This window comes from Lutra lutra, chromosome 10 (assembly GCF_902655055.1).
Source record: "Lutra lutra chromosome 10, mLutLut1.2, whole genome shotgun sequence".
Taxonomy (NCBI): domain Eukaryota; kingdom Metazoa; phylum Chordata; class Mammalia; order Carnivora; family Mustelidae; genus Lutra; species Lutra lutra.
Genome location: NC_062287.1, coordinates 103,937,088 through 103,962,646, shown reverse-complemented (window position 1 = coordinate 103,962,646; position 25,559 = coordinate 103,937,088). Strand labels below are relative to the sequence as shown.

Sequence of the window (25,559 nt, the reverse complement as noted above, 5' to 3'; positions counted from 1 at the left end):
GAAACACGAGATCTGCCATCTGCTTAAGCTTCAGTTCATCTGCTAGAGTCCTTGAATGTTGGTGCCAGGGGTGATAATTGCAGGAGATCTGAGCTGTGGGTGATTGTGAGGCCTGAAATTGGAGTCCAGGATGATGGGTGGTCCCGGGAATGTAGTTGGCATGGAAATTTGGCACATGCCTGGCATCAGTGAGGCTTGGACTGGGCTCACACAACCTGAGTTTTCATATCCTTTTCTCTGTGTAGGCCCTGTTTTTCCAAGTCTGCCTCAGAGTATTTGCTACTCTGTTTTTTGTGTCAGTGAGATCAGTTAGATAGCTCTTGGGTGATTCCTCCTGAATAAACTTGAATTTGAATCTATAAAAACAAACAAACATTCACTCTGTCTTTGCTGGTTTGTATTGACTGATTGTGTTGAAACCCCCATTGCAGTCTGGATTTGTCAGTAGCACTCCCTGTGTTCCATATTTTTTTTTCTGTAACATTTGAGGATATTAGGTAAAACATTTGCATATTTAAAATTCCTCTCCCCTCTTGTCTTTACCCCGTGGCCCTCTTGTTTGCAGATGATGATCTCTTTGAGTGTACACAAAAGTTTATTAACTGAACTTTTAGTTCGTATTTACCTTCCTTTTATTCCCCTTACCTCCTAACACTCTTTTTTTTGTTGTTGTTGTTTTGTTTTTTTTGGTGTTTAGAACATTTTGCCTCTCCTATGGAAACTGCATTCTACGTCACAATTACTTGCGTCCTTGCGTTACTCAGCCATTGGTCTAGATGTCCCTTGAACGTGGGGCTGGTTTTTCTGGTTGCTGTGAGAGAGACTGATTCTGCTTCAGTTCTCTCTCCACCCAGATGATTCTCGCCAGGCTCTCCAGTATCAGGAGAGCTGTGTAGTTGACGAGGCCTTCCACATTCCGAGGAACTCCTTGAAATTTTTAACAGGCAAATAAAATGAGCCGAACACCTACTTCTGTGCCAAGCACTGTCCATTTAATACCTATAGTGTCGATTCCATTTTATAATCGTGGGCACTAATGATCAGGAAATGAGGGAAACTGGCCACAGAAGTGATAAAAAGTGATGTTTAGAAAGCAAGAAAACCTCGGTTCTACATTTATAAAAAAACCTACCATTCACTGTGTGATTCTTAAGTTCCAGGCACTGATTAAGTTAGTTCATGTTTCATTTAAGGCTCATGGCAAACCCATTAGGTAGGTATTATTGCATTTTAGTCTAGGAATTTAAAGCTCACAAAAGTTAAATAACTTGCAAAGCCACTAAGCTTTAAATCGCAAAACTAACGTTTAGACCTAGGTCTAACTTAAAAGCCCTTACTGTTAGGTGATGGGAATTCTCACCCTTAAATTTCCCTACACATCTCAGCCTCACTCAGGTGCCAGATATTTTTCATCAGAACATAATTCCACTGGAAAAAAATTTTTTTTTTAAACAGTTCCTTTTTTTTTTTTTAAGATTTTTATTTATTTATTTGACAGAGAGAGAGATCACAAGTAGAGAGGCAGGCAGAGAGAGAGAGAGGGAAGCAGGCTCCCTGCTGAGCAGAGAGCCCGATGTGGGACTCGATCCCAGGACCCTGAGACCATGACCTGAGCCGAAGGCAGCGGCTTAACCCACTGAGCCACCCAGGCGCCCGGAAAAATTTTTTTAAATAAATATTTCTCATTAGAATCTCACTCCCCTGCCTCCTACCCTCGCGTGTGTACCCATAGGCCTTTATCCTTCCAGCTTATGGCAGAAATGAAAACCTGATAGTTTATCTCTTTGCATATGCTAAGTGTTTTCTGTGTCAAAAGAAGCACAGGATAATGAGATTTGGAGTTAAGCATGTTGACTCAAATCCTGGTTCTAAATCCCTACTTCCTTTTGTGGTCTCAGAAAAATCAACCACTTTGAGCTTCAGTTTTCATGTCTCTGACACAGGCTGGATGTACCTACCTCAGAGGGCAGTCATGACAGCTGGGATGACAGAAGGAAGATCCCTAATATTTAGCAGGTGGTTCAGTCAGCAGAAGGAAACGTAAGGTAAGGCAGCCATCTCCCTGTGCGGCCTGGGAATCTCCCGGAGTCCGTGAGGCTCTCTTAGGGTGTCTGTGACCTCAAAACAGCTCTTATAATAATACCAAGACTTTAGTTCCCCTTTCCACAAGTTTACAGCAGTCATCTCCACAGGCTAAAGAATATGAGCTATCACATCAGACTGAATGCAAAAGCAGTTACTAGAATCTTGTTGCTTCTGTTACACTAGAGAGAAGCTCTGCATTGGAATCACCTAGAGATCTTTAAAAACTATTGATGCCAGGCTCTCACCACGTTCTTTTCTAAAATTTATTTTTATGTTTTTTATTATGTTCAATTAACCAGCATATAGTATATCATAAGTTTTTGTTGTAGTGTTTAACGGTTTTTTTTTGCATGTAACACCCAGTGCTCATCCCAGTACGTGTCCTCCTTAATACCCATCACCCAGTTACCCCATCCCTCCATTCCCTCCTTTCTGTAACTCTCACCACATTCTGATTTAATTGCTGTAGGGTGGTATCTGGTACATTTGGGGGTGGTGGGGGGTAGGTTATTAAATTTCCTCCAGTGATTTGAATGTGCAGTAAAGTTAAATTGGCCTTTGTTTTTCAATGTGTATAAAGTTTTTGTTATGCAAGATGACTAAGTTCTAGAGATCTACTGTACAACAGAGTACTTAGTTACTACTACAGAATTGTACACTTTAAAATATGTTAAGAAGATAGATCTCATTTAAGTGTTCTCATCAAAAAATAAAGAAGCAAAATCCCACAAAAGAGCCCAAGAAAATTTTGGAACTGATGGATATGCTCAGTTATGGTGTTGGCCATCAGGGGAGTACATATACATTAAGTGTGTGCATTTGTTTGTAAAGAAACTATAACTAAAAACAACTAAAAATAAAAAGAATGTTAAGTAAGCTACAAAAAGGATTTGTAGGGTGCCTGGGTGGCTCACTGGGTTAAGCCGCTGCCTTCGGCTCAGGTCATGATCTCGGGTTCCTGGGATCGAGTCCCGAATCGGGCTCTCTGCTCAGCAGGGAGCCTGCTTCCCTCTCTCTCTCTCTGCCTGCCTCTCTGCCTACTTGTGAACTCTGTCTGTCAAATAAATAAATAAAATCTATAAAAAAAAAAAAGAGATTTGTAAAACCATGTATCAGTGCCACTCTTCACACTCATATTTTTTTATTTTGGAAAATAACAGTTATGTTAATAAAAGGTTACTTGGACAAGGGGAGATGGAGAGGGGAGTTGAGGGAAATTGGAAGGGGAGGTGAACCATGAGAGACTATGGACTCTGAAAAACGATCTGGGAATTTTGAAGGGGTGGGGGGTGGGAGGTTGGGGCACCAGGTGTTGGGTATTGTGGAGGGCACAGATTGCATGGAGCACTGGGTGTGGTGCAAAAATAATGAATACTGTTATGCTGAAAAAATAAAAAAATTAAAAAAAAAAAAAAATAAAAGGTTACTTGTATTAATGCGTAATGAAACTTCAATAATTTTTTTGTGTGTAAAGGGGTTCTGAGACCAAGAGTCTAAGAGACATTGGTATGTTGTTGTAGGGATTAAGACCCTGGACTCTAGAGCCAGACTTGCCTGTTGATATCATGGCTCTGCCATTGTAGGCTTTGTCACCTGGGGCACTTTGCTTACCTTCTCTAGGCTTCAGCTTCCTTGTCCATGAACTGTGTATAATAATAAAATTTTATAATATAATAATAAATAGAATATAATATATATATAAATAATATAAATATAATATAATAATAAAATCTTAGACTTTTTGTGAGGTTCGGTGAGTAACACACAAAAAACACTTAACATGGTACCTGGAACGTTACAGTGGCTTTAACAAATATAGGCCCTCCTTGTTACTATTTTAGTTGTTATGAGTAACTCACGTGGATGATTTTGCAGTAACAGTGATAAATCTGTAGGCCAAGCCATTCTTCCAGCCATCCGATTTTTGCACACAACCGTGGTATAGGAGCCACTAGGTAGTGCCTTGAAGAAATCAGCAGGAGATGTCATAGACCTGGTCACTCCACACCGTGCTCTTTGGTTCATTACTCTGTATAGTGGCAACACTGCATTGCTGCCCTTCAGTTCAGAGCATGAATGACTAAGAGAGGAGGTGACACCAAGATGACGATGTGACTTGGGGAGAGGAAGAGATGGCATTGCAAAGAGGCAGGATGTATTTTATCAGCCAAAATGTTCCCAGACTCCCCCTCTCTTAAGTACCTCCCCTTGGCTTCCCACAGTTGCCAGCCTTAAGATTCTATGTTCCTTCTGACTTTTTCTCACAAACATAGTTCACCTCTTGATGATATTATAGCACATCTTTATTCCCACGGTGATATTCAGCACCATTAGTCACAACAATAAAAGGGTCTCCTCATAACTGAGAAAGACAGAGAGATGAATAATTCAGTAATGCTGAAGGCCATCAACATAATCAAAATTCCCTGTAACGGAAGAAGAAGGAAAAAGAAGAATCATGATATTAGCACAATAATGGTTTTTCTGAAGCCAATGAGGTAAAAATTCCCGGTTAAGAAAAGCTTTCTCCTGCATGTCTCAGGTATATCTGACTCTTGTAAAGGATCACGAGAGCATACAGCTGTTGCAGCACAGGAGAGCACAGCATAGCTCAGGACAGCACATTATTTTCTTAGAGAAAGTCAGGCAACGCAATCCACTTTCTATATCATATGCCGGAAATGCCCCATTTCATGAATATATACAATACAAAGAAATAATTTCAAAAAGTGGTCTGTTCAAACCATAAGAGACTCTTAATCTCACAAAACAAACTGAGGGTTGCCAGGGGAGGGGGGTAGGGAGAGGGGGGTGGGGTTATGGACATTGGGGAGGGTATGTGCTATGGTGAGTGCTGTGAAGTGTGTAAACCTGGCAATTCACAGACCTATACTCCTGGGGCTAATAATACATTATATGTTAATTAAAAAATTAAAAAATTTTTAAAAAGTGGTCTGTTGAAGGAGAAAGAAAGATTAAGAAATAGGAAAAAAAATAGAAGCAGAACTGAAAAGGAAAGGAAAAGAGGGGAAAAACCCTATAGGTACAGGCAAAAGAGGAACATGTAGAAAAAGACACAGAAAGAAGCATAGGCGAATAGTACCATCCTCTGTTCTTTTTATCACGGCTAGAGGCCGTTTTCAAATGCTTTCAGCTTGCCAAGAGGGAGCGTGAATAGGATACACACCTTGTTAGGAGCCCAAAGGCTAGACACGCAAGTGTTTTGCCAGTGAATGTCTGTAAAAGTTTGTGAAGGTCGATGTGGTTAATATTCTGTCCTGCAACTGTATCTACGTTTTGAGTATACGTTGAAATATTGTTTATTTTAGAGTCACATTGTTTTTAATGGCCGCATAATATCTCATGGTATAGTTGCCATAATTCATTTATTCTTTAGTGACAGGAAATTATTTCCTTTTCCTCCTCTTCTGTTGTGTTTGTTCATTAATGCTCTGAATGATGCTGCAATAAACATTCTTGTTCATATGCTTTTATATGTAGGTGTTTAATTGCTATGGAGATAGCTACTGGGATATCTTTCATATAAGTAAACACCTCCTTGCTTTCCAAAATGGTAGTAACATTTCAGATTTCTGCCACTGATACACGGAACATCATTGTCACCATTTCTCTACCTGTGATAATTTTTATAGCTTTAATTTTTACCAATCTAATGAATGTATCTTTGTCCACTATTAATTTAATTGGCATTTCCCTGATTGCTAGTGAATTTGAGCCTCACTCTGAGTCTATTTGGCCACCACATTTGCATTTTTGTGAATTCCTTCCTCATAATCTCGTCCATTTTTTAAATTGTGTTCTTGACTTTTTGTCAGTTATATTCCTTCTTTGTATGTAAAAGCATTGAAACTGCTATTATCTGCTTTACAAATATTTTCCACTTTTTAAAAAATATATATGTATTTTACCCTTTTTTGATTTCCAGATCAACATATATTATACATTCCCATCACCCTAGTAAGTTTGCTTGTGTCGCTTCCCAGTCAGTGCCCCTCCCCACCCAGAGGCAACCACTATTCTGATTTCTAACACCATTTAATAACTTTTCCTGTTCATTTTTGTATCTGAATTTGTTCATTCAGTTTAGTGGACTGAGGTTCATCCATGCTCTTGCACGTATCAGTAGTCTGTTTTCTTTCTTGTTGCTCAGTAATATTCCGTTGTTTGAATAATCAGTTCCTGTAGCCACTCTGTTGTTGATAGATATTTGAATTATTCCTAGTTTTTAACTGTTACAAATAGGTTTTCTGTGAACATTTTTGTATATATTGCTGAGACATAAAATGGGCCTGATTAGCTTTGATAAAAACTACCAAATAGTTTTCCAAGGTGGTTGAGCCATTATACATTCCCGTCAAAAAGGTATGAGAATTCCATTTGTTTCACATTCCTGCCAACATTGGGTTTTGACAGTCCTTTTCATTGAAGCCATTCAGGTGTGCATACAAACATTGTGATTTTGAATTTGCATTCCTCTGGTAACTAATAATGTTGAGCACATTTTTACATGCTTCCTGGCTGTTGGCATATCTTTTATTGTGAAGTGTTTGTTCAAGTCCTACTCATTTTTTTGGTCTTTTTATTATTGATACTCAGGAGTGCTTAATATATTCTGGTTATGGGTCTCCAGTCAGATATATGCATTGAGGAGATTATCTCCCATTCTGTGCCTTTCCTTTTCCTTTTCCTTTTTTTTAAAAAATTGAAATGTAATTGACATGTAACATTGTGTAAGTTTAAGGCATGCAGTCTGTTGATTGCAAGCATTTTATGTTGCAGTATGATTATCATTGTGACATTAGCTAACACCTCTCTCATGTCATGTGATTATCATTCCACTTTCTGTGATAGGAGAAATTTAAGATCTCATCTCTTTGTAACGTTGAAGTATAGTAATACAGTATCGTTAGTAACAAGCACAATGCTGTGCATTAGAGCTCCAGAACTTTTTCATCTTCCAATCGGAAGTTTGTATTCTTTGACAAACATCTGTCCCAATTCTCCACCCCACAGTCCCTGGTAACCACCATTCCACTCTGTTTGTATGAATGTGGCTTTTTAAGATTCCACATGTAAGTGATAATTGTACAGTATTTGATTTCCTCCATCTAGCCAGATGGAGATCTCATTTAGCATAACATCTTCAAAGTTCATTCACATTGTTGCAAATGGTAGGACCTCCTCCTTTCTTGTCACTGAATAACATTCCTTTGTAAATGTGCCACATATACATCCATTGATGCTTAGATTGTTCCCATGTTTTCGTTGTTATAAATAATGCTCCAATGAATATGAAGATGTTCCTATCTCTTTGAGTTAGTGTTTTCTCTTCTTTCTGATAAATACTCAGAAGTGGAATTGATGGATTTTATAGTAGTTTTATTTTTAATTTTTTGAGGAGAGGGTCCTCAAGATATGGAAGCATATTGTTTTCCATAGTGGCTGTACCAATTCTCATTCCCAACACTAGGGCACAAGGGTTCCCTTTCCTCCACAACCTCGCCAACAATAGTTATTTCTTGTCTTTTTGATAATGGCCTTCTAACAGATGTGATATTTCATTGTGGTTGTGATTTGCATTTTCCTGATGACTCATGATACTGAGCATCTTTTTGTGTACCTGTTAACTGTCTGTTACGTCTTCTTCAGAAAAATGTATATTCGGATCCTCTGCTCGTTTTTTGTTTTTGTTTTTTTTTTCTCTTGAGTTGTACAAACTCTTTATGTATTTTGCTTAGTAGATATATGATTTGTAAATATTTTTTTCCTATTCTGTAGGCTGCATTTTCATTTTATTGGTGATTTCCTTTGTTGTACAGAAGCTTTTTAGTTTGATGTAGCCCCACTTGTTTATTTTGCTTTTATTGCTTTTACTTTGGGTGTCAAATCCAAAAAAATCATTGCCAGGATGGATATCAGATAGCTTACTACCTGTGTTTTCTTCCAGGAGTTTTATGGTTTTAGGTCTTACATTCAAGTCTTTAATCTATTTTTAATTGATTTTTGTATATTGTGTAAGATAGTGGTCTAGTTTCATTTCTTTGTGTGTGGCTGTTTAATTTTCCTAATACCATTTATTGAAGGGAATGTCCTTTCCCTATCATATACTCTTGGCTCCTTTGTTGTAAGTTAATTGGCCATGTATGATTGGGCTTATTTCTGGACTCTCTATTCATTCCACTGATGTGTGTGTCTTATTTGTATACTAATACCATGCTGTTTTGGTAACTATAGCTTTGTAGCATAGTTTGAAATCAGGAAATGGGATGGTTTCAGCTTTGTTTTCTTTCTTTCTCAAGACTGCTGTTGCTATTTGGGGTCTTTTGTGGTTCCATAAAATTTTCGGAGAAAAATGCCATTGGCGTTTTGATGGGGATTGCATTAAATCCGTAGATTCCTTTGGGTAGTATGGACATTTTAACAATATTAATCATTCCAATCCATGAACAGGGGATATCTTCCCATTTGTTTGTGTCTTCAGTTTCTTTCATCAGTGTCTTAAAGTTTTTAATATACAGATCTTTCACCTCCTGTATTAAATTTACTCTTAAATACTTTATCTTTTTTGATGCAGTTGCAAATGTGATTGTTCTCTTAATTTTTTTCTCATGGCTCTTTATTTTATAGATGTGCAAGTGATTTTTGTATATTGATTTTTGTAACCTGCAATCTTATTGAATAAATTACTAGTTCTAATAGTTTTTTTGGTGGAGTCTTTAGGGTTTTCTAGGTATAATATGTCCTCTACAAACAGAGATATTTTTACCTTTTTCCTTTCTGATTTGGATGCTTTTTCTTTGTTCTCTTCTCTTCCCCTTCCTCTTCCTTCTTTTTTTCTTTCTTTCTTCCCTCAATTGGTCTGTACTCCGTGCTCTTGTACTATGTTGAATAGAAATTAAGAGACTAGGCATCCTTGTCTTGTTCCTGATTTTAGAGGAAAATCTTTTGGCTTCTGTTTAGTATCATGTTAGCTGTAGAGTTGTCATATATGTCCTTTATAATGAGGTATGCTTTTTATCTCAGTGTGTTGAGAATTTGAATTTTTTCAGGTTGAATTTTGTTAGATTTTTTTTCTGCATCTATTGAGAATGTTATTTGATTTTCATCCTTCATTGTGTTGATGTGGCATATCACATTTTTTGATTTGTGTATGTTGAACCATCCTTGCATCCCTCAAATAAATACCACTTGATAAGTGTATGAGACTTTTGGGGTACCTGGATAGCTCAGTTGTTAAGCATCTGCCTTCCGCTCAGGTCATGATCTCAGGGTCCTGTGATCAAGCCCCGCGTCGGGCTCCCTGCTCAGCAGGGACCCTGCTTCTCCCTCTCCCAATCCCCCTTCTTATGTTCCCTCTCTCACTGTCTCTTTCTGTCAAATAAATTCTTTAAAAAAATAGTGTATGAGACTTTTAATATACTATTGAATTCAGTTTGCTAACAAATGTGTAGAGGATTTTTGTGTATATATTCATCAGGGATATCGTCTTGCAATTCTCTTTTCTTGTAGTGTAGTTGTCTGGTTTTGGTGTGGGTAGTCCTGGGCTTATAAAATGAATTTGGATCCTTCTTTTCTATTTTTTTTTTTTTGAAGAGTTTAAGGATTGGCATTAATTCTTCTTTAAATTTCTAGTAGAATTCACCAGTGAAGCCCCCTGGTTCTGGACTTCTCTCTTTTGGGAGGTTTTGATTATTGATTCGGTATTCTGTGTTCAGGACTAGTAATTACTGTGTTCAGGACTAATTTGCCAATACCAATTGTTTTCAGTTTTTGTTAGACTGCTATCTTTACTTCAACTTTACTTTTAAAAAACATCTTCACTGGACATCGAATTCTGGATTGACAGTATTTTATTTCGTCAGTTTAAAATGTCATTCCACTGTTTTCTGGCCCCTATCAGTTCACCTTTGTCCCTTTGATTGTATTTACCCCCCACCCCCGCCCCCAGCTTCTCTTTACGTTTTGCTCTTTATATACTTTTCCCCCCAGAAATCTGAGTATTGTGTGCTATATGTAGTTTCCTTGTATTTTCCTGTTTGTGGTTCATGTCCTGTCTTTGATTCCTTTACAAAATCATTAGCCATTCTCTCTGTGAGCACTGGCCTGTGCTACATTTTCATTTTCTCTTCTGTAGTTCTTCAGTTGTATATAGGGCACATTTTTTCCATTCTTCTCCATATGTCCCTTATGTTTGTTCTTTCTAATGTTTTATGTCATTTTTTTCTCTTTAGGGATTAGTCTTTGTATTTCATGCTGATTCCCTCCCTGTGTGTTTCTGAAGTGTCTAATACACGGTTTGCCCCATCCGCTGAGGGCTTAGTTTCAGTTCTATAAATTCCAATGACTTCTTTCTAATGGGTGTCAGTCTCCCATAATATTCTTCGACTTGTTCTCTTCTCTGTTAGAAATAACAGCCATGTTTATTGTCAAGTTTATATCTGATGACCCTATCATCTGGGTCACCTCTGAGTGGTTTCTATCACTGATTTATTTTTTTAAATATTTATTTATTTATCTTAGACTGAGAGAGAGAGAGTGGGGGAAGGGAGAGAGAGAAAGAGAGAGAGAATTCTGAAGCAGACTCCCCGCTGAGCACAGAGCTTGCAGTGGGCCTCAATCCCAGGATCCTGAGATCATGACCTGAGTCGAAACCAAGAGTCAGACACTTAACCAACTGAGCCATCCAGATGCCCTGATTATTTTGTTTTTGTTTTTCAGTTGTTTTTTAGTCCTATTTTCTGGTATGACTAGTTTGTTATGTTTTGTTTTACACTTAATAATAAATGTAATATGCAAAAAAATGGTAGAAATCCTAAATTATGTTATCTTCCTCTGGGGATGAATTAATTTTCTTCCATCAGACAGATTAAGAGAACTTTACCATGATCAAAATAATTCAAGGATGAATTTCAGTTTCGTGAGGCTGGTCTGTTTCCTTTGTCCTTAGTTCTAGAGTGTAGTCTTTCTTCAGAAGTGAAATTTGTGGATGTTTACCAGCCTCCACTCCTCCTCTTGGTGGACTCTGGAAAATGTATGTGTGTCTGCAGTACTCTTCTTGGCTGCCAAAATCTCTTCTTGGCCTCTTAGCCTCTTAGCTTCCTATATACTTAGCGTCTGAGCTTTTTATCCTACACATCTTAGGTGTCATCAAATAACTTGTGGAGGAAAGCGATGGAGAATTTTGGGTTTAGTTCAACGTGTACTATTCTTATAGGATCCTTGCACTTTAAATCCTGGCTGCCCTGGTTTCTTTTGTTTGTATTCAAACAGTTGGAAATTTTTTGTTATTTTAATAAGCTTTTAATAACAGTGATTTTTACTAGAGAGCTGCTCTAAGTTACTCTGTCATAACCAGAAAAAAAGGATTCGTATATTTTACTATTCCTATAAATGCCCTTTGCTAGTATTTTCAGTAAACCAATCATTGGCTATTTTGAGTCTTTCTAATGTGTGCATGATTTATTTATTTATTTATTTATTTATTTCCTAATTTCTGCTCTCATCATTATATATTAGTTCCTTTGTTCTTCTTTCTTTGGGCTAATTTTCTCTCCTTTAGTCCCTGAGATTAATATTTGGGCCATTATTTTTCAAAGTTTCATATTTTATAGTTTCTACATTTCTGAACTATGAATTGCCTTAAAACTATTGCTTTACCTTCTGCCTCAAATTTTTGAGCTTTCACTTCGCATTGTGATTTCTTCCCTGATTCAATAATTACTTTGAAGCCTACTTCTTAATATCCAACCACACAGGCTGAAATTATTTTTATCATTGTTTATTGTTTTATTGCATAGGGTATACACTAGGACTTTAGCCTTTGGTATTAATCTGGAATTGTCTTGTTTACCAATATATAGTCATCTTCTGTTGGCACGTGTTACAAAATGTGTATTCTTTGTTGTTGGGTATAATAGACTAAATATATCTCTTAGTTCTAGTTTTTTACTTTTGATGATACCATTAAGTATTAAAACATATCAAAGTCTAAAATCCTTCAAACCACCCTCTTCTCAGGGAAAACTCAGGTCCTTAGCAAAGACAATAACAAAAACACCATTTGCTCCCTTCTCTACTTATATGTTAATGCTGACTGGTATTTTAAATACTTTATTTTTAATCTCAATATATAATATCGTTACTGCATTACACAAGCAGTATTCACTTGTATTTGTCCACACGTTTATCTCATTCTTTGTTCTTCATTCCTTCTTGCATCTCATTGTGCTGTCAATTTCTTTCTACCTGGAATTCATTCTTTATTCCATTAATTCTAGTCTGCAGGAGGCAAGCTCAGTATTTGTATCTCTAAAAATTCTTCATTTCACTTCATTCTTGTAAGATTTTTTTTCTTCTCTTTTTTCTGTTTCAAGTTTTTATTTAAATTCTAGTTAGTTAACATATAGTGTAATATTGGTTTCAGCAGTGGAATTCAGTGATTCATCATTTACACACAACATCCAGTGCTCATCACAAGTGCCCTCCTTAATCCCCATCCCCACTTAGCCCATCCCCCACCCACTTCCCTCCTGCAACCTTCAGTTTTTTCTCTATAGTTAGAAGTCTGTTTCCTGGTTTGACTCTCTCTTTATTTTCCCTCCTCCGTTCATCTGTTTTGTGTCTTAAGTTCCACATGTGAATGAAATCATATGGTATTTGTCTTTCTCTGACTTATTTTGCTTAGCGTAGTACACTCTAGCTTCACCCACATCATTGCAAATGACAAGATTTCATTCTTTTTGTGGCTGAGTAATATTCCATTGTGTGTTTGTGTGTACGTGTATATATATATATACACACATCACAATAATGGGTAGTGAATAATAGAGGTTATTGGTTGTCAGTTATTTTATTCAGAACACTGAAGATATTGCTCAGTCTTCTGGCTTTTATTGTTGCTTTTGAGAAGTTAGGTATCAGTCCAGTTGCTTCTACTTTTTCCTTTGGTGATTTTCATAGTTTTTTGTTTGTTTGTTTGTTTTTTCAGTTTTAGTTAAGATTACTGAGAATTGATGATGAAAAGAAACCATGATTTGAAAAATAACTGCACTTTGAGTCAGCAAATTGATAAAGTGTACCAAAGCATGATATGCAAAACCAAATATCTAAGTTCAAGGTTTTAACATAAAATGTCTCAGAGCTTTATGTTCAAAATAAGGCCACGGAGAGATGTTTTTATGCTAATTCCATGTGAATTCATGTTTTCAAAAAATTAGACCATTGACTCTGCAACTCATCTAGTTCACAAATCTAACCAATTCCCTTCCAGACTACTGTTACTCTCCCCCAAAGTTACCTTATGACTCCTCCAACTGAAGAAATCTTACAAATGCCCTTTTCCATTTCCCCCTATTGTGTCTTCCTCCCTATGCTCTCCCTTGATTGCAAATTTAATAAATTCAGCTTTTAACTGCAATGGTGGCCCACCAAAGGACCACCATTCCTGGTCTTTGACCTCCTGGTCTTTGAAGGTGCTAAACAGTCACAGAGGCCCCAGAGAGGTCTAGTCAGACTCCTCATGAATATTGTTCTGGTCCGTTGACTCATTTAGTGCATATTCCATTGACTGCCTGTGAGCAACCCTGTCCAGGGTTTGCACATCTATGTTGATGAGCAAGTCCAGCACTTTTTATTAGATAGGGTCATTTTATTTGTCCTAGGAATCAGGTTTCCCAGGATTTTTTCATTATCCCTTCATATCTATTCTTGTTTCCTTTCCCCTTGGTAGGGTAGGGGTGAAGAAAAAGATGGTCTGCCAAAGCTTTGCCACTAACCATCCTGTCTATCTGCATTTTCTCTATATTTTTGTGTATCTATAAAAATAAATCCTAGGAAAGGAGTTATGTCTTGTTAGCCAGCCACCAGGACTAATAAGTGTCTCTTTGACCAATATCCTTTCTAGGACCAATTATCTTGGATTAATTATTAAAATATTTTAAGAAACTTCTCCAGTCTTGTCTATATGTAGGAAATTGGCTGTAGGAGAGACTCCTCTTCACATATTCTGCCTGTCGGAGGCTGCTGATTTCTTGTGTCAGCAGGCAGGGGTGGGTTTTCCAAGGCCTTCACTGTCCCTATTACTTTCTTACTTCCTGGTAATCACTGACTAAATTCTCCAAAATTCTGTATTATATCTCAGCAAATGATTTGACTTTTGTTCTGATAACTCTGATTATATAATAAATTTGGCAGTTTTTTCCACTAACAGATGTGGACTACTTTTCCTTGCCAGCAGTCTACTTAATCATTCTTTGTGACCTTAGGTAGGTGATTGGTTATTTTGGAGATATCATCAGGGAAAGAATACACTTGAGCCTTGCTGGAGAAGATCTTACTAAAATCAGCACCACCATCACCACCATTACCTCACTTATTACAGACATTAAGCTGTTGTCCTCTAGAAACTTCACAAAAGTAAATGATCCAAAAGATAGGACTATCTAATATATATGTGGCCCAAACTTCTCAGAATTAGGAACTAGACCACTTCCACTCAAGGTGACTGGAACAAAACTACACTCCTTCAAAATGACCAATGCCATTGATGATGATGGGCTTATACTCCTAGCTATTTTATCTCCTCTATGCTAATTCAAGGTTCTGGATTATTGGTAGACAATTCTACTAACACATCACTACCAGGACAGCCTTCTTGAAAACCTGTATTGTCATTTTCCTTCATACACTCATGCTGACAATAAGAGACAAAAACTCCTGAAACTGATACAAGAAGAAATAGGAAAACTAAATAAACTAATAACAGGTAATTAAAAAAAAAAAAACAAAACTTCCCAGAAAGAAAAGCCTAGACCTAGGAGACTTTACCAGTGAAGACTTCTAGATGTTTATGGAAAATTCAACATAATTTTTCTCAAACTTCACCAAAAAGTATAAAAGGAAGCAATAATTTCCAGCTCCTACTATAATGCCAGTATTAACCAGACACACACAAAAAACAAAGATATCACAAGAAAAGATGAGTATAGACCAATATCCCTTATAAAGATGCAAAAATCTTTAACAAAGTACCAGAAAATTGAATCCAACAACATATTAAAAGAATTATACGGCATGACTGAGTGGGATTTATCCCAGGAATGTAAGGTTTAGTTAAGATAAAAAAGTCAGTCAGTGCAATTGCACCATAACAATAGAATAAGGAACAAAAATGACATGATCATCTCAGTTGATACAGAAAAAGAATTTCACTAAATTCAACACACTTGGAAAATATGTTCAACAAGCTAGGAAGAGAAAAAACTTCTTCAGCCTGATCAAATCCATCTAAAAAACCCTCAGCCGCCATCATAGTCTATGGTGAAAGACAAGATGTTTTCCTTCTAAGTACAGGAAAAAGATGAGGAAGGGATATCTGTTCTTGCAACTGGGATATTTTACTTCTATGAATACTCCCTTTTCCTTAGGTGATTAATAACGTTCCAGCTTTCCTGACAAATTTTGATGGGTCTTGATGACTAATTTTTCTCTCCATGTAGATTTACATCTTTTACATTCCCTTAAACTAATCATAGTGGTCTTATGGAAAGAACAGAAATAAATGCTTGTTTTCAGTATATGCCATGTTTTATCAGAAGCCCAGTCTAAATATTCAAGCCAAAACCAAAACCATAAAAACATTCCACTTACGACTCTAACGTATATCTGGGACTATGAATTGCTACCATACTGCAATACCTGCATTTTTCTTCCTGTATCACTCTACCTTTTATATTATACTCATTGTTGTACATGTTTTATCTTCTCTACTCATCTGTGAACTCCTGAAGTTGGGAGTTGTAATGTGTTTATTTTTCTATTCCACAATGCCTGATATAACCTATCAGATATTATGATTTCTATAAATGTTTGTAAATAAAAAGAAAACACGTGTGTCAGCAACAGTCTTTGGATTTTGCTGATTAGATGCTAATAAATCTTTATGATTATACCCATTACTCATCGCCATAAAATTGCAGCATACTCACAATGAATAGGGTAGCAACAGCCTGACACTGAGTAACTGTTTCAGCATAGCCACAAAAGAAGTGTTGATCTAGAATGAGACCAAATGTGAGGAGAATGACTCCAGCTAATGCTCCCAGGGCACTGAGAAAATTCATTAGTCGGCTCAGCTTCACCTGAAAGAGATGAAGACCATAACACTGAGTCTACAGACTAGAAGCAATGGTGGGGGAGGTTGGAGGGAGGATTTTAGGCACAGCATTGCAATGCCACAAAGCAGCTGTGTGATCATATATGAGACACTTCACCCCTTCTGGCTTCAGGCTGTCAGCCAGAGAATGAGGGAATCCAGTGAACCTTCAATAACCCTTCCATCCCCCACAATCTGTACCTAAGTTAACTCCCATTTAGTTGCGGGGAGGGGTGCACACTTAGGCATAGCCACGTTGCACTGCACTTCGATGCTCTGATAAAAGTCATGACCTATTTACATTTTTGTTTTATGACTTTGTTTAACTAAACATCGTATTTCTTTGCAATTTTTATTTCTTCCTTAAATTTCAAAACTGCAGGAGAACTCTTGTGTTGGAAATAATTTATTGGCTTGTTAATACCTCACATTTTTGATTCCTTGAGAAAAGTAAAAATATTCTACTTATAATTTACCTGTAAGTGTACCTTCTGCATTCATTAACACTGTATTATTTATTTTGAACTTCTGCTTATAAGGCTTATTTCATTAAATTATTTTTAATGAGGTTGTCTTCACAGTGTGCCCATCATGCAAGTCAAACTAGTGCTTTTCAAAGCGCTTGACAACACAGAAAGAATGAATGAATGAGTTACTGGAATACTGAGACCCATTTTACCATTTGGTTTAGGAACTTGGCTTTTATTCTGTGCCTCAGTGTTTTTATATATAAAATAAGAAACTGGATGACCTAGAAAGCTCTTCTGGAACTGGTGTTTTATGATCCTATGGACAAAAGACCAATGCTGTTGATTGGTATCAATACTTGACAGTTTGTGGAATTATAGTGAGTTAATGATTTTCCAAATTCATTTTCAATGCTAGAATTAATTACATCAAAGTTATAGATTTTTAGTGAAGGGGAAAATGTAACTCACCAGAGTTTTTGTGGTTTTTCTTTCCAATGCGACTAGGAAGGCTCCAGAATTAATGAACTATTAAAAAGAATAAACATTTTAGTAATGGGCTTGTTTAAGTGCTGTTGAAGTGTTAATCAGAGAATAAACTTCTATGTGTTTCATTAACATATCTTCCTTCCTAGTTCACATGATCCTCAGAGCAGTGAGCAGGGTGACATGCCTGGTAAAATTGTCCACAAATGAGTAGTGGACAAAACATTGAACTAGAAATTAGCTTTAGCCTTAAAGATCTCTTTGAACGTAAGATTTTTATTTTTTTTCTTTTACTTTTTCTTTTTTTTTTTTTTTTTTTAGCTTTATTGGGCTTGTTTTCTCATCTACCTTCCTTTTATAGATGTTGTGGACTGAGCTTTGATATCATTCCACACTGGTGTCAAATCAGTTCACAACCAATAAAATCAGATTCTGTCATTCTTATAAGAAACATCCTTCATACCCATTTGCAATCCAGTGTGTCCTGCCAGCTAATATGCTGGGCATTCTAGAAAAAAAAAATCCCAAGAATTTTCATGGAGGTGAGTCTCATGTAGTAGCATCATTATCTGGTAGAAATTCCAAATTGGACTACAGCACATGCATTTTTAAGTTTCCAGTCCCACTGCCTGGTATTTCTTCAACCTCACTCTTACAGTCTTCAGGATAGAAAGTGTTCTTCCATACCTTGAGACCTTTGTTCATGGTTCTCCCTTGGCATGCAGCAAGATATCCCTAGCCCTTATGCCCAGCCATTTCCCGCTCTCTACCATTCCCCACCACCCTTCCTCTGTGTGTGCCCTCCTCTTGATTAACCACCCATCCTTTAAAACTCAGCCAAGCTGGAGTGTCTCTGGGCATCTCCCCATCCTTTTTGTAGGTGCCTTTCCTACATTGGCAATTCCTGTGTCTGTCACCGCTCTGATCACACCCTGTGGTGATGATCTGACTCTCTACTTGAGAGACCTTGAGACTAAGAACTGCCTTTTCCCCGAACTCCCACACACAGTCCATTCTCTGGCACTAAACCAGGTGCTTAAATAATGTTTATTGAATGAAATTAAATAAATGCTTCTGTGTAGCTCAAAGGTATATCTGAGAAGCCCTCCCTGTTTCTTTACTTCTCCAAAGAGTAAACAGATCTTTCATCTCTCCTTACAAGAGCACTTTCTACACCTGTGTCATGTCATTTATCACATTACCTTGAAATGTCCTGTTTGCATGTTTTCTTGCTGAACCTAGAGCCCTCTGAAGGAAGGGCTCATATATTATTATTTTTGTTTATTTTTTCACCAGTTTTACTGAGATGTAATTGACATACAATACTGTATAAGCTTAGGGCAGATGCATAATAAAATGATCTGCATATATTGTGAAATGATTATAACATGTTTACTTCACATCAATTATTTCATATAGCTACAACCCACCCCTCCTAAAAGAAAGGGAAAGAAAGAAAAAGAGAAGAAAAAGAATACTTTTCTTTGTGATGAGACTCTTTTAAAATTGACTCTCTTAAAAAATGTTCATATATATCATACAGCAGTGTTATCTGAAGTCATCCTATTGTACATTGTATCCCTAGTACTTATTTATCTTATTACTAGAAGCTTGTTCCTTTTGATCACCACCCTCCATTCCCTCTCTCCTCACTCTCTGCCCATGGTAACCTTAAATCTGAGCTCTTTTTCTTTGAATTTTTTAGAATTCTAAATATCAGTGAGATCATGCAGTATTTGTCTTTCCCTGTCTGACTTATTTCACTTAGCATAATGCCCTTAAGGTCTAACCATGTTGTTGCAAGTGGCAGGATTTCTTTATTTCATTTTTTTATGGTTATGTATTATATATATATATATATATATATATATATATACACACACACACATGCATGCACATATATATATAGAGAGAGAAAGAGTGTTTAATAATAAATTCTATATATAGAATTTAACTCTATATATACACACATATGTATGTATGTATACATATATGTATACACATATGTATATGTGTATGTATACATATACATATGTATACACATATACATATGTATACACACACTTCTTTATCATCCATTCATCCTTTGATGGACACTTAGTTTGTTTACATGTCTTGACTTTTGTGACTAATGCTGCTATGGGCATGGACATGCAGATACATCTTTGACATAGGGTTTTCATTGCCTTTGGATATATTCCGAAAGGGGAATTGCTGGATCATATGGTCATTTTAATTTTTTGAGGAAACTTCATATTGTCTTTCATAGTGAGGGTCCACATATTATTAACCTTTGAATCCTCATTGCCTTCCTCTATGTATCTGACTTATAATAGATAGCAACTCATTTTTGAATGAATGAATGGACAAATGATATCAAGACCCAAGGGCATATCCCCAAAGGCACCTCAGAACCCAATGATGGAACATCAGTAACTCTGATGAATTAATGGGGAAGTAATTTCAACAAAGTTGATTTTTATTTTATCTTTTCAAAACATATCCTAAAACTGAATGCAGCTCATTTGGTATTAAGAATTCCCTAGTATCCCTGTTGTCATGGCTTCAAATTGAACTCAGTTGACTATACTCACCAAAACAGAGCTCCAGAATGGATATCCTGAAACAAATATAAAAGGGAACCTTGGGTACGGATGTTCAAGGGTGAAAAGGAAAACAACTCCAAAAGAAAAGTTCATCACTCCAAACAGGATCTGCATAGCCTATAAATAGAGGGATAAGTCATGGTAAGGAAAAAGCAAAGTGGTAGGTTTCCTTTTCAAAAATATACAGAATCTTCTTTGGGTTAAAAGGATTTGGTGATTACCTTCTTTTATAAATAGGGGAAGGATAGTAGAAGCCCCTTTCTGATGCTCCCAAGTGTTTTCTTGATTCCTTTATCTGATATTTGGTAACAGGTAAAATGATCTAAATTAGTGCTCTGGAAAATGTAGCCCATGGATTGGCAACATTAGGATCACCTGAGAATTAGAGATACAGACTCTCAGCCTCTGTAACCTATATCCTCTGCTTACTGAATAGAATCCCCAGGTTAGACCATGTCAAACTCTCCAAGCAGCAGGGAAATGCAAAACAAAATCACAAAACTATAGGACCTCACTTCTGTTAAAATGGCTATCATCAAAAAGACAAGATAGCAAATGCTGGTGAGAATGTGGTGCATTGTTGGTGGAGATGTTTCATTATGGAAAAGAGTATGGAGATTCCTCAAAAAATTAAAAATAAAACAAATAATGAAAAAAAAAGTAGAGCAGTGGTTTGACGATTGCTAGGGAAGACTGGTGAGAATGACATAGAGAATGGAAGGTATGCCATGTGTGAATGTTTGTTCTCTGCCCTCTTACTCTCCACCTGCCTTCTCTGAGTCCTCTCATTTACTCCCATAGCAATGATGACTTTTAAGTAGGTGAGTTTTGAAGGATATCCTTTTATTCAAGTCCAAGTCCCTTTGAGTAAGTTCAACTCAATAGTCACTATCCATTAATCTAAATATTAAAATTGTTTTCTAACTGGCTTTTCTGCACCAGCTTCCTTTCTCTCTATTCCAATGTTATGTCAGTGCTGAGGTAAGATTGCAAAACAGAACCAATCTGGTTATTCCTCTCAGTTTGTTTGAAACTGTGCTCCCGAATCTGGTGCTTATCAAATTCAGAGAAGCGTTTACAAAATACAGATTTCACACACACACACACACACACACACACCCCGCCAACTTCCTCAAAACTCCTATTCAGTAGCTCTGGAACAAGGCCTGGAGACTTGGTATACACATTTTATAAAGCTCCTTAGGTGCATTGTTGATTTCACAGATATGGAAGCTACTTGTCAATATTATAAAGTTTAAGTAAGGATGGATATAAGATTCTTGGCAGTGAGGTCTCCAGATTACCTTCTTGGTTGTTTCCTTTTCTACCCAAAATATTATTTTTCACATTTAAAACAAATGTTGGTAAAATATCCATAACAAAATTTACCGTACATATGTACCATTTTACTTAAATTAATAGGCTTTATTTTAATTTATTTTTTTTAAGATTTTATTTATTTATTTGACAGAGAGAGAGCCCAAGCAGGGGGGCTGCAGAGGGAGAAGCAGGCTCACTGATCTTTTTGTCTTCATATTTTGGCCTTTCCAGAATGTCGCATGGTTGAAATATAGTTGAAATCATATAGTTTGTTGTCTTTACAGCCTGGCTTCTTTCATTAGAAATGTGTATTTTAGTAAAGCTTGAAATCAGGTAACGTGATGCTGCCAGTTTTTTTTTGTTTGTTTGTTTGTTTCTCAACATTTCTTTAGCGATTCAGGGTCTCCTCTGATTCCATACAAATTTTAGGATTATTTGCTCCAGCTCTTTGAAAAATACTGGTGGAATTTTGATCGGAATGGCATTAAAAGTATAGATTGCTCTAGGCAGTATAGACATTTTAACAATGTTTATTCTTCCAATCCAAGAGCATGGAATGGTCTTCCATCTTTTTGTGTCTTCTTTGATTTCTTTCATGAGTGTTTTGTAGTTCCTCAAGTACAGATCCTTTACCTCTTTGGTTAGGTTTATTCCCAGGTTTTTTATGGTTCTTGGTGCTATAGTAAATGGAATCAATTCTCTAATTTCCCTTTCTGTATTTTCCTTGTTAGTGTATAAGAAAGCCACTGATTTCTGTATATTGACTTTGTATCCTGCCATGTTACTGAATTGCTGTTTCCAAGCTTTACTACAAAGCTATGCTCACCAAGACAGCATGGTACTGGCATAAAAACAGACACATAGACCAGTGGAACAGATTAGAGAGTCCAGATATGGACCCTCAACTCTATGGGCAAATAATCTTCGACAAAGCAGGAAAAAATATACAGTGGAAAAAAGTCTCTTCAATAAATGGTGCTGGGAAAATTGGACAGCTATATGTAGAAGAATGAAACTCAACCATTCTCTTACACCATACACAAAGATAAACTCGAAATGGATAAAAGACCTCAACGTGAGACAGGAATCCATCAGAATCCTGGAGGAGAACATAGGCAGTAACCTCTTTGATATCAGCCACAGCAACTTCTTTCAAGATATGTCTCCAAAGGCAAAGGAAACAAAAGCGAAAATGAATTTTTGGGACTTCATCAAGATCAAAAGCTTCTACACAGCAAAGGAAACAGTCAACAAAACAAAGAGACAACCCACGGAATGGGAGAAGATATTTGCAAATGACAGTACAGACAAAAGGTTGATATCCAGGATCTATAAAGAACTTCTCAAACTCAACACACACAAAACTGATAATCATATCAAAATATGGGCAGAAGATATGAACAGACACTTCTCCAATGAAGACATACAAATGGCTCTCAGACACAGGAAAAAATGTTCATCATCACCAGCCATTTGGGAGATTCAAATTAAAACCACATTGAGATACCACCTTACACAAGTTAGAATGGCCAAAATTAGCAAGACAGGAAACGTTTGTTGGAGAGGATGTGTAGAAAGGGGAACCCTCTTACACTGTTGGTGGGAATGCAAGTTGGTGCAGCCACTTTGGAGAACAGTGTGGAGATTCCTCAAGAAATTAAAAATAGAGCTTCCCTATGATCCTGCCATTGCACTACTGGTTATTTACCCCAAAGATACAGATGTAGTGAAAAGAAGGGCCATCTGTACCCCAATGTTTATAGCAACAATGGCCATGGTCGCCAAACTGTGGAAAGAACCAAGATGCCCTTCAACAGACGAATGGATAGGGAAGATGTGGTCCATATACACTATACAGTATTCTGCCTCCATCAGAAAGGATGAATATCCAACATGGATGGGACTGGAAGAGATTATGCTGAGTGAAATAAGTCAAGCAGAGAGAGCCAATTACCATATGGTTTCGCTTATTTGTGGAGCATAGCAAATAACATGGAGGACAAGGGGAGATGGAGAAGAGAAGGGAGTTGGGGGAAATTAGAAGGGGAGTGAACCATGATTGACGATGGACACTGAAAAACAACCTGAGGGTTTTGAAGGGGCGGGGGGTGGGAGGTTGGGGGAGACAGGTGGTAGGTATTGTGGAGGGCACGTATTGCATGGAGCACTGGGTGTGGTGCAAAAACAATGAATACTGTTACGCTGAAAAGAAATTAAAAAAAAAAAAAGAAATGTGTATTTTAGGTTCCTCCATGTCTCTTCATGGTTTGTTGGCTTATTTATTATGGGCACTGAATAACATTCCCTTGTACGGATGTACTGCAGTGTATTTATTCATCCTGATTTTTCTTGTTTCTTTTTTTGTTTATCTTTCAATCCTCTTAAAGCTTTCAAGTCTAATTTGCTCACTCCCAGCTCTCTTTTGTTATTTCCAAACTATGCTACCATGAGCTCTTTGCTCAAGATGCTTTCTCTGTCTAGAATACTCTGTTTTCCTCCTTCTTTTTCATTTCTACTTATTAAAATTACATCACTTCTTTAGTGTTCAGATTAAATGCCAAATTTGCAGTAACGTTGACCCATTGCTTTTAGATAGGAGTGACTGTTACCTTTCTGGGTTCCCCTGTCCCTCACCCCCAACCATTTATGGCTCTTATTAAATGCTACTGTGAAATGTGGTATTTAATATTGTTACTTTATTCTTTCTAAAGTATGCATTTATTCTCCTTAATGAGAGAAACTAGGTTGTATTTATTTCTATAACCCCTGTAGTGTCTAACATAATTTTTTGGACATGGTTCAATCCATTTTTGTTAAAGTAATTTGAACTCTTTAGCGGGAGTTTCAGTACCATTATATTTGAATAGTACTTTAGGCTGATGGCCCTTTTCTGCATGTCAATGGGCCATCTTTCTCTACTTTTTCCCCCCCTGGGGAAAAAAAATCAGTTTCTTTCTATTTTCCACTCTTGAAGGCTTGGGATTGAAACGACAAATATTTTGTAAGATATAGACACTATCACAGACTTAAACATCTGAATAGCATTTTCTGAAAGGAGGATTGGTAAATAAAAAATAATTAACAGTCATGAAATGGAAAAGCGTGTTGAGAGATGAGCATTTACATTTACAGTATTACGGGGATTTTCTCCAAAAGCCCCGCATATAAAAATATATCATATTGTGAAACTGAATTCTGAGTCTTGATTGGGAAAATGTAAAACTGTAGAACTCAATAACCCAGGATATAAAGTCTGATCTATTGACTTCTACTTGATTTTCTCTGAACTTAACTAGGAAAAAACTCCTAGGTCGTCAGTTTGGAGATTTTTAGTTTAATTGCAGCTTATTCATTTTATATATTCATCTCCGTAGAACCTTGTACATAATTGGATTAGAAATGTGAGATATACTTCCTGAATTGGATGGAAATAAAAGTTGGAATTAGCTCTTACCTTGAAACATTGTGCCACCAAACATTTCTTTCCCTCTTCTTCTTCCCCATCCCCAGTTCAACTTCTTTTGCAAGGTTATATCTATAACACCCTGTTGGGGGGGGCTGATTAAGCCCATGGTTCATAGACTAAGTGGCTTATAAAAAACAGGAATCTATTTCTCATGATTCTGGAGACTGAAAGTTTGAGATCAGGGTGCCAGCATGGTTGGGTTCTGGTGTAGACCTCTTCTGGGTTGTAGACTGCAAACATCTCTTTTGTAACTTCACATAGTGGAAGGAGAGCTAGCTACCTCTATGACCTCTTCTTATAATGGCACTAATCCCATTCATGAGGACTTTATCATCATGAACAAGTATCCCCCAAAAGCCCCACATCCAAACACCATTACTTTGGAATTATGGTTTCAACTATGAATTGTGAGGAACACAAATAGTCCATAACACACCCTCAGTAGAGTATACATTGGGGCAAATCTGACTTACCCCTAAGATTTTCATTTTTGTAGCAAGTGATTTTGGAAAAGGGCCGCTCGTATCATAGGTTGTGGCTGTAAGTTCTGTTGATCGCAAGTCAGGAACATTAATCTCTGGAGGAAATATCAGAAACACAGGATTGTGGGCAGAGTTTGAATCCATGATGGTGCAGTTGATATTTTGAAATGAAAAAATGTTCTTGATGGTACTTAAGTCTAGACCATGTTCTTCTTCTGTACCAAGGCTGCCTGGAGCACTGGCATTGTTGTGCTTTGTCTTGGAATTGTAGAACCATAGAGTCACAGAGTCATGGAATCTCACGATTGGTTGAGATCTCAAGGTTAATGAGTAAAATACCCAGGACTGGAGGCCAGAGGACCTGCCCAGTAGTCCTAATTCAGTCAGGAACTCGCTGGGACCTTGGACAAGTCACATCCTCTTTCTTGGTTTCAGATTCCATATATGCACATTGATCAGACTGGGCTAGATGAT

General features: G+C 37.0%; 2 protein-coding genes across 2 annotated transcripts in view; one reads left to right on the top strand and one right to left on the bottom strand.

Annotated features, from left to right (window-relative positions):
* Window positions 1-25,559, top strand: part of LOC125078668 (membrane-spanning 4-domains subfamily A member 4A-like) — a 210,631-nt gene that overhangs the window by 70,690 nt on the left and 114,382 nt on the right. The window lies entirely within an intron of this gene.
* On the bottom strand, window positions 4,394-25,361 carry MS4A5 (membrane spanning 4-domains A5). Its single transcript, XM_047691682.1, has 5 exons — window positions 25,077-25,361; window positions 19,806-19,934; window positions 17,197-17,253; window positions 16,092-16,244; window positions 4,394-4,511 (listed from the first exon to the last, which is right to left on the bottom strand). Exons 1-5 carry the CDS (start codon window positions 25,227-25,229, stop codon window positions 4,416-4,418), a joined length of 588 nt encoding a protein of 195 aa, XP_047547638.1. The 5' UTR covers window positions 25,230-25,361; the 3' UTR covers window positions 4,394-4,415.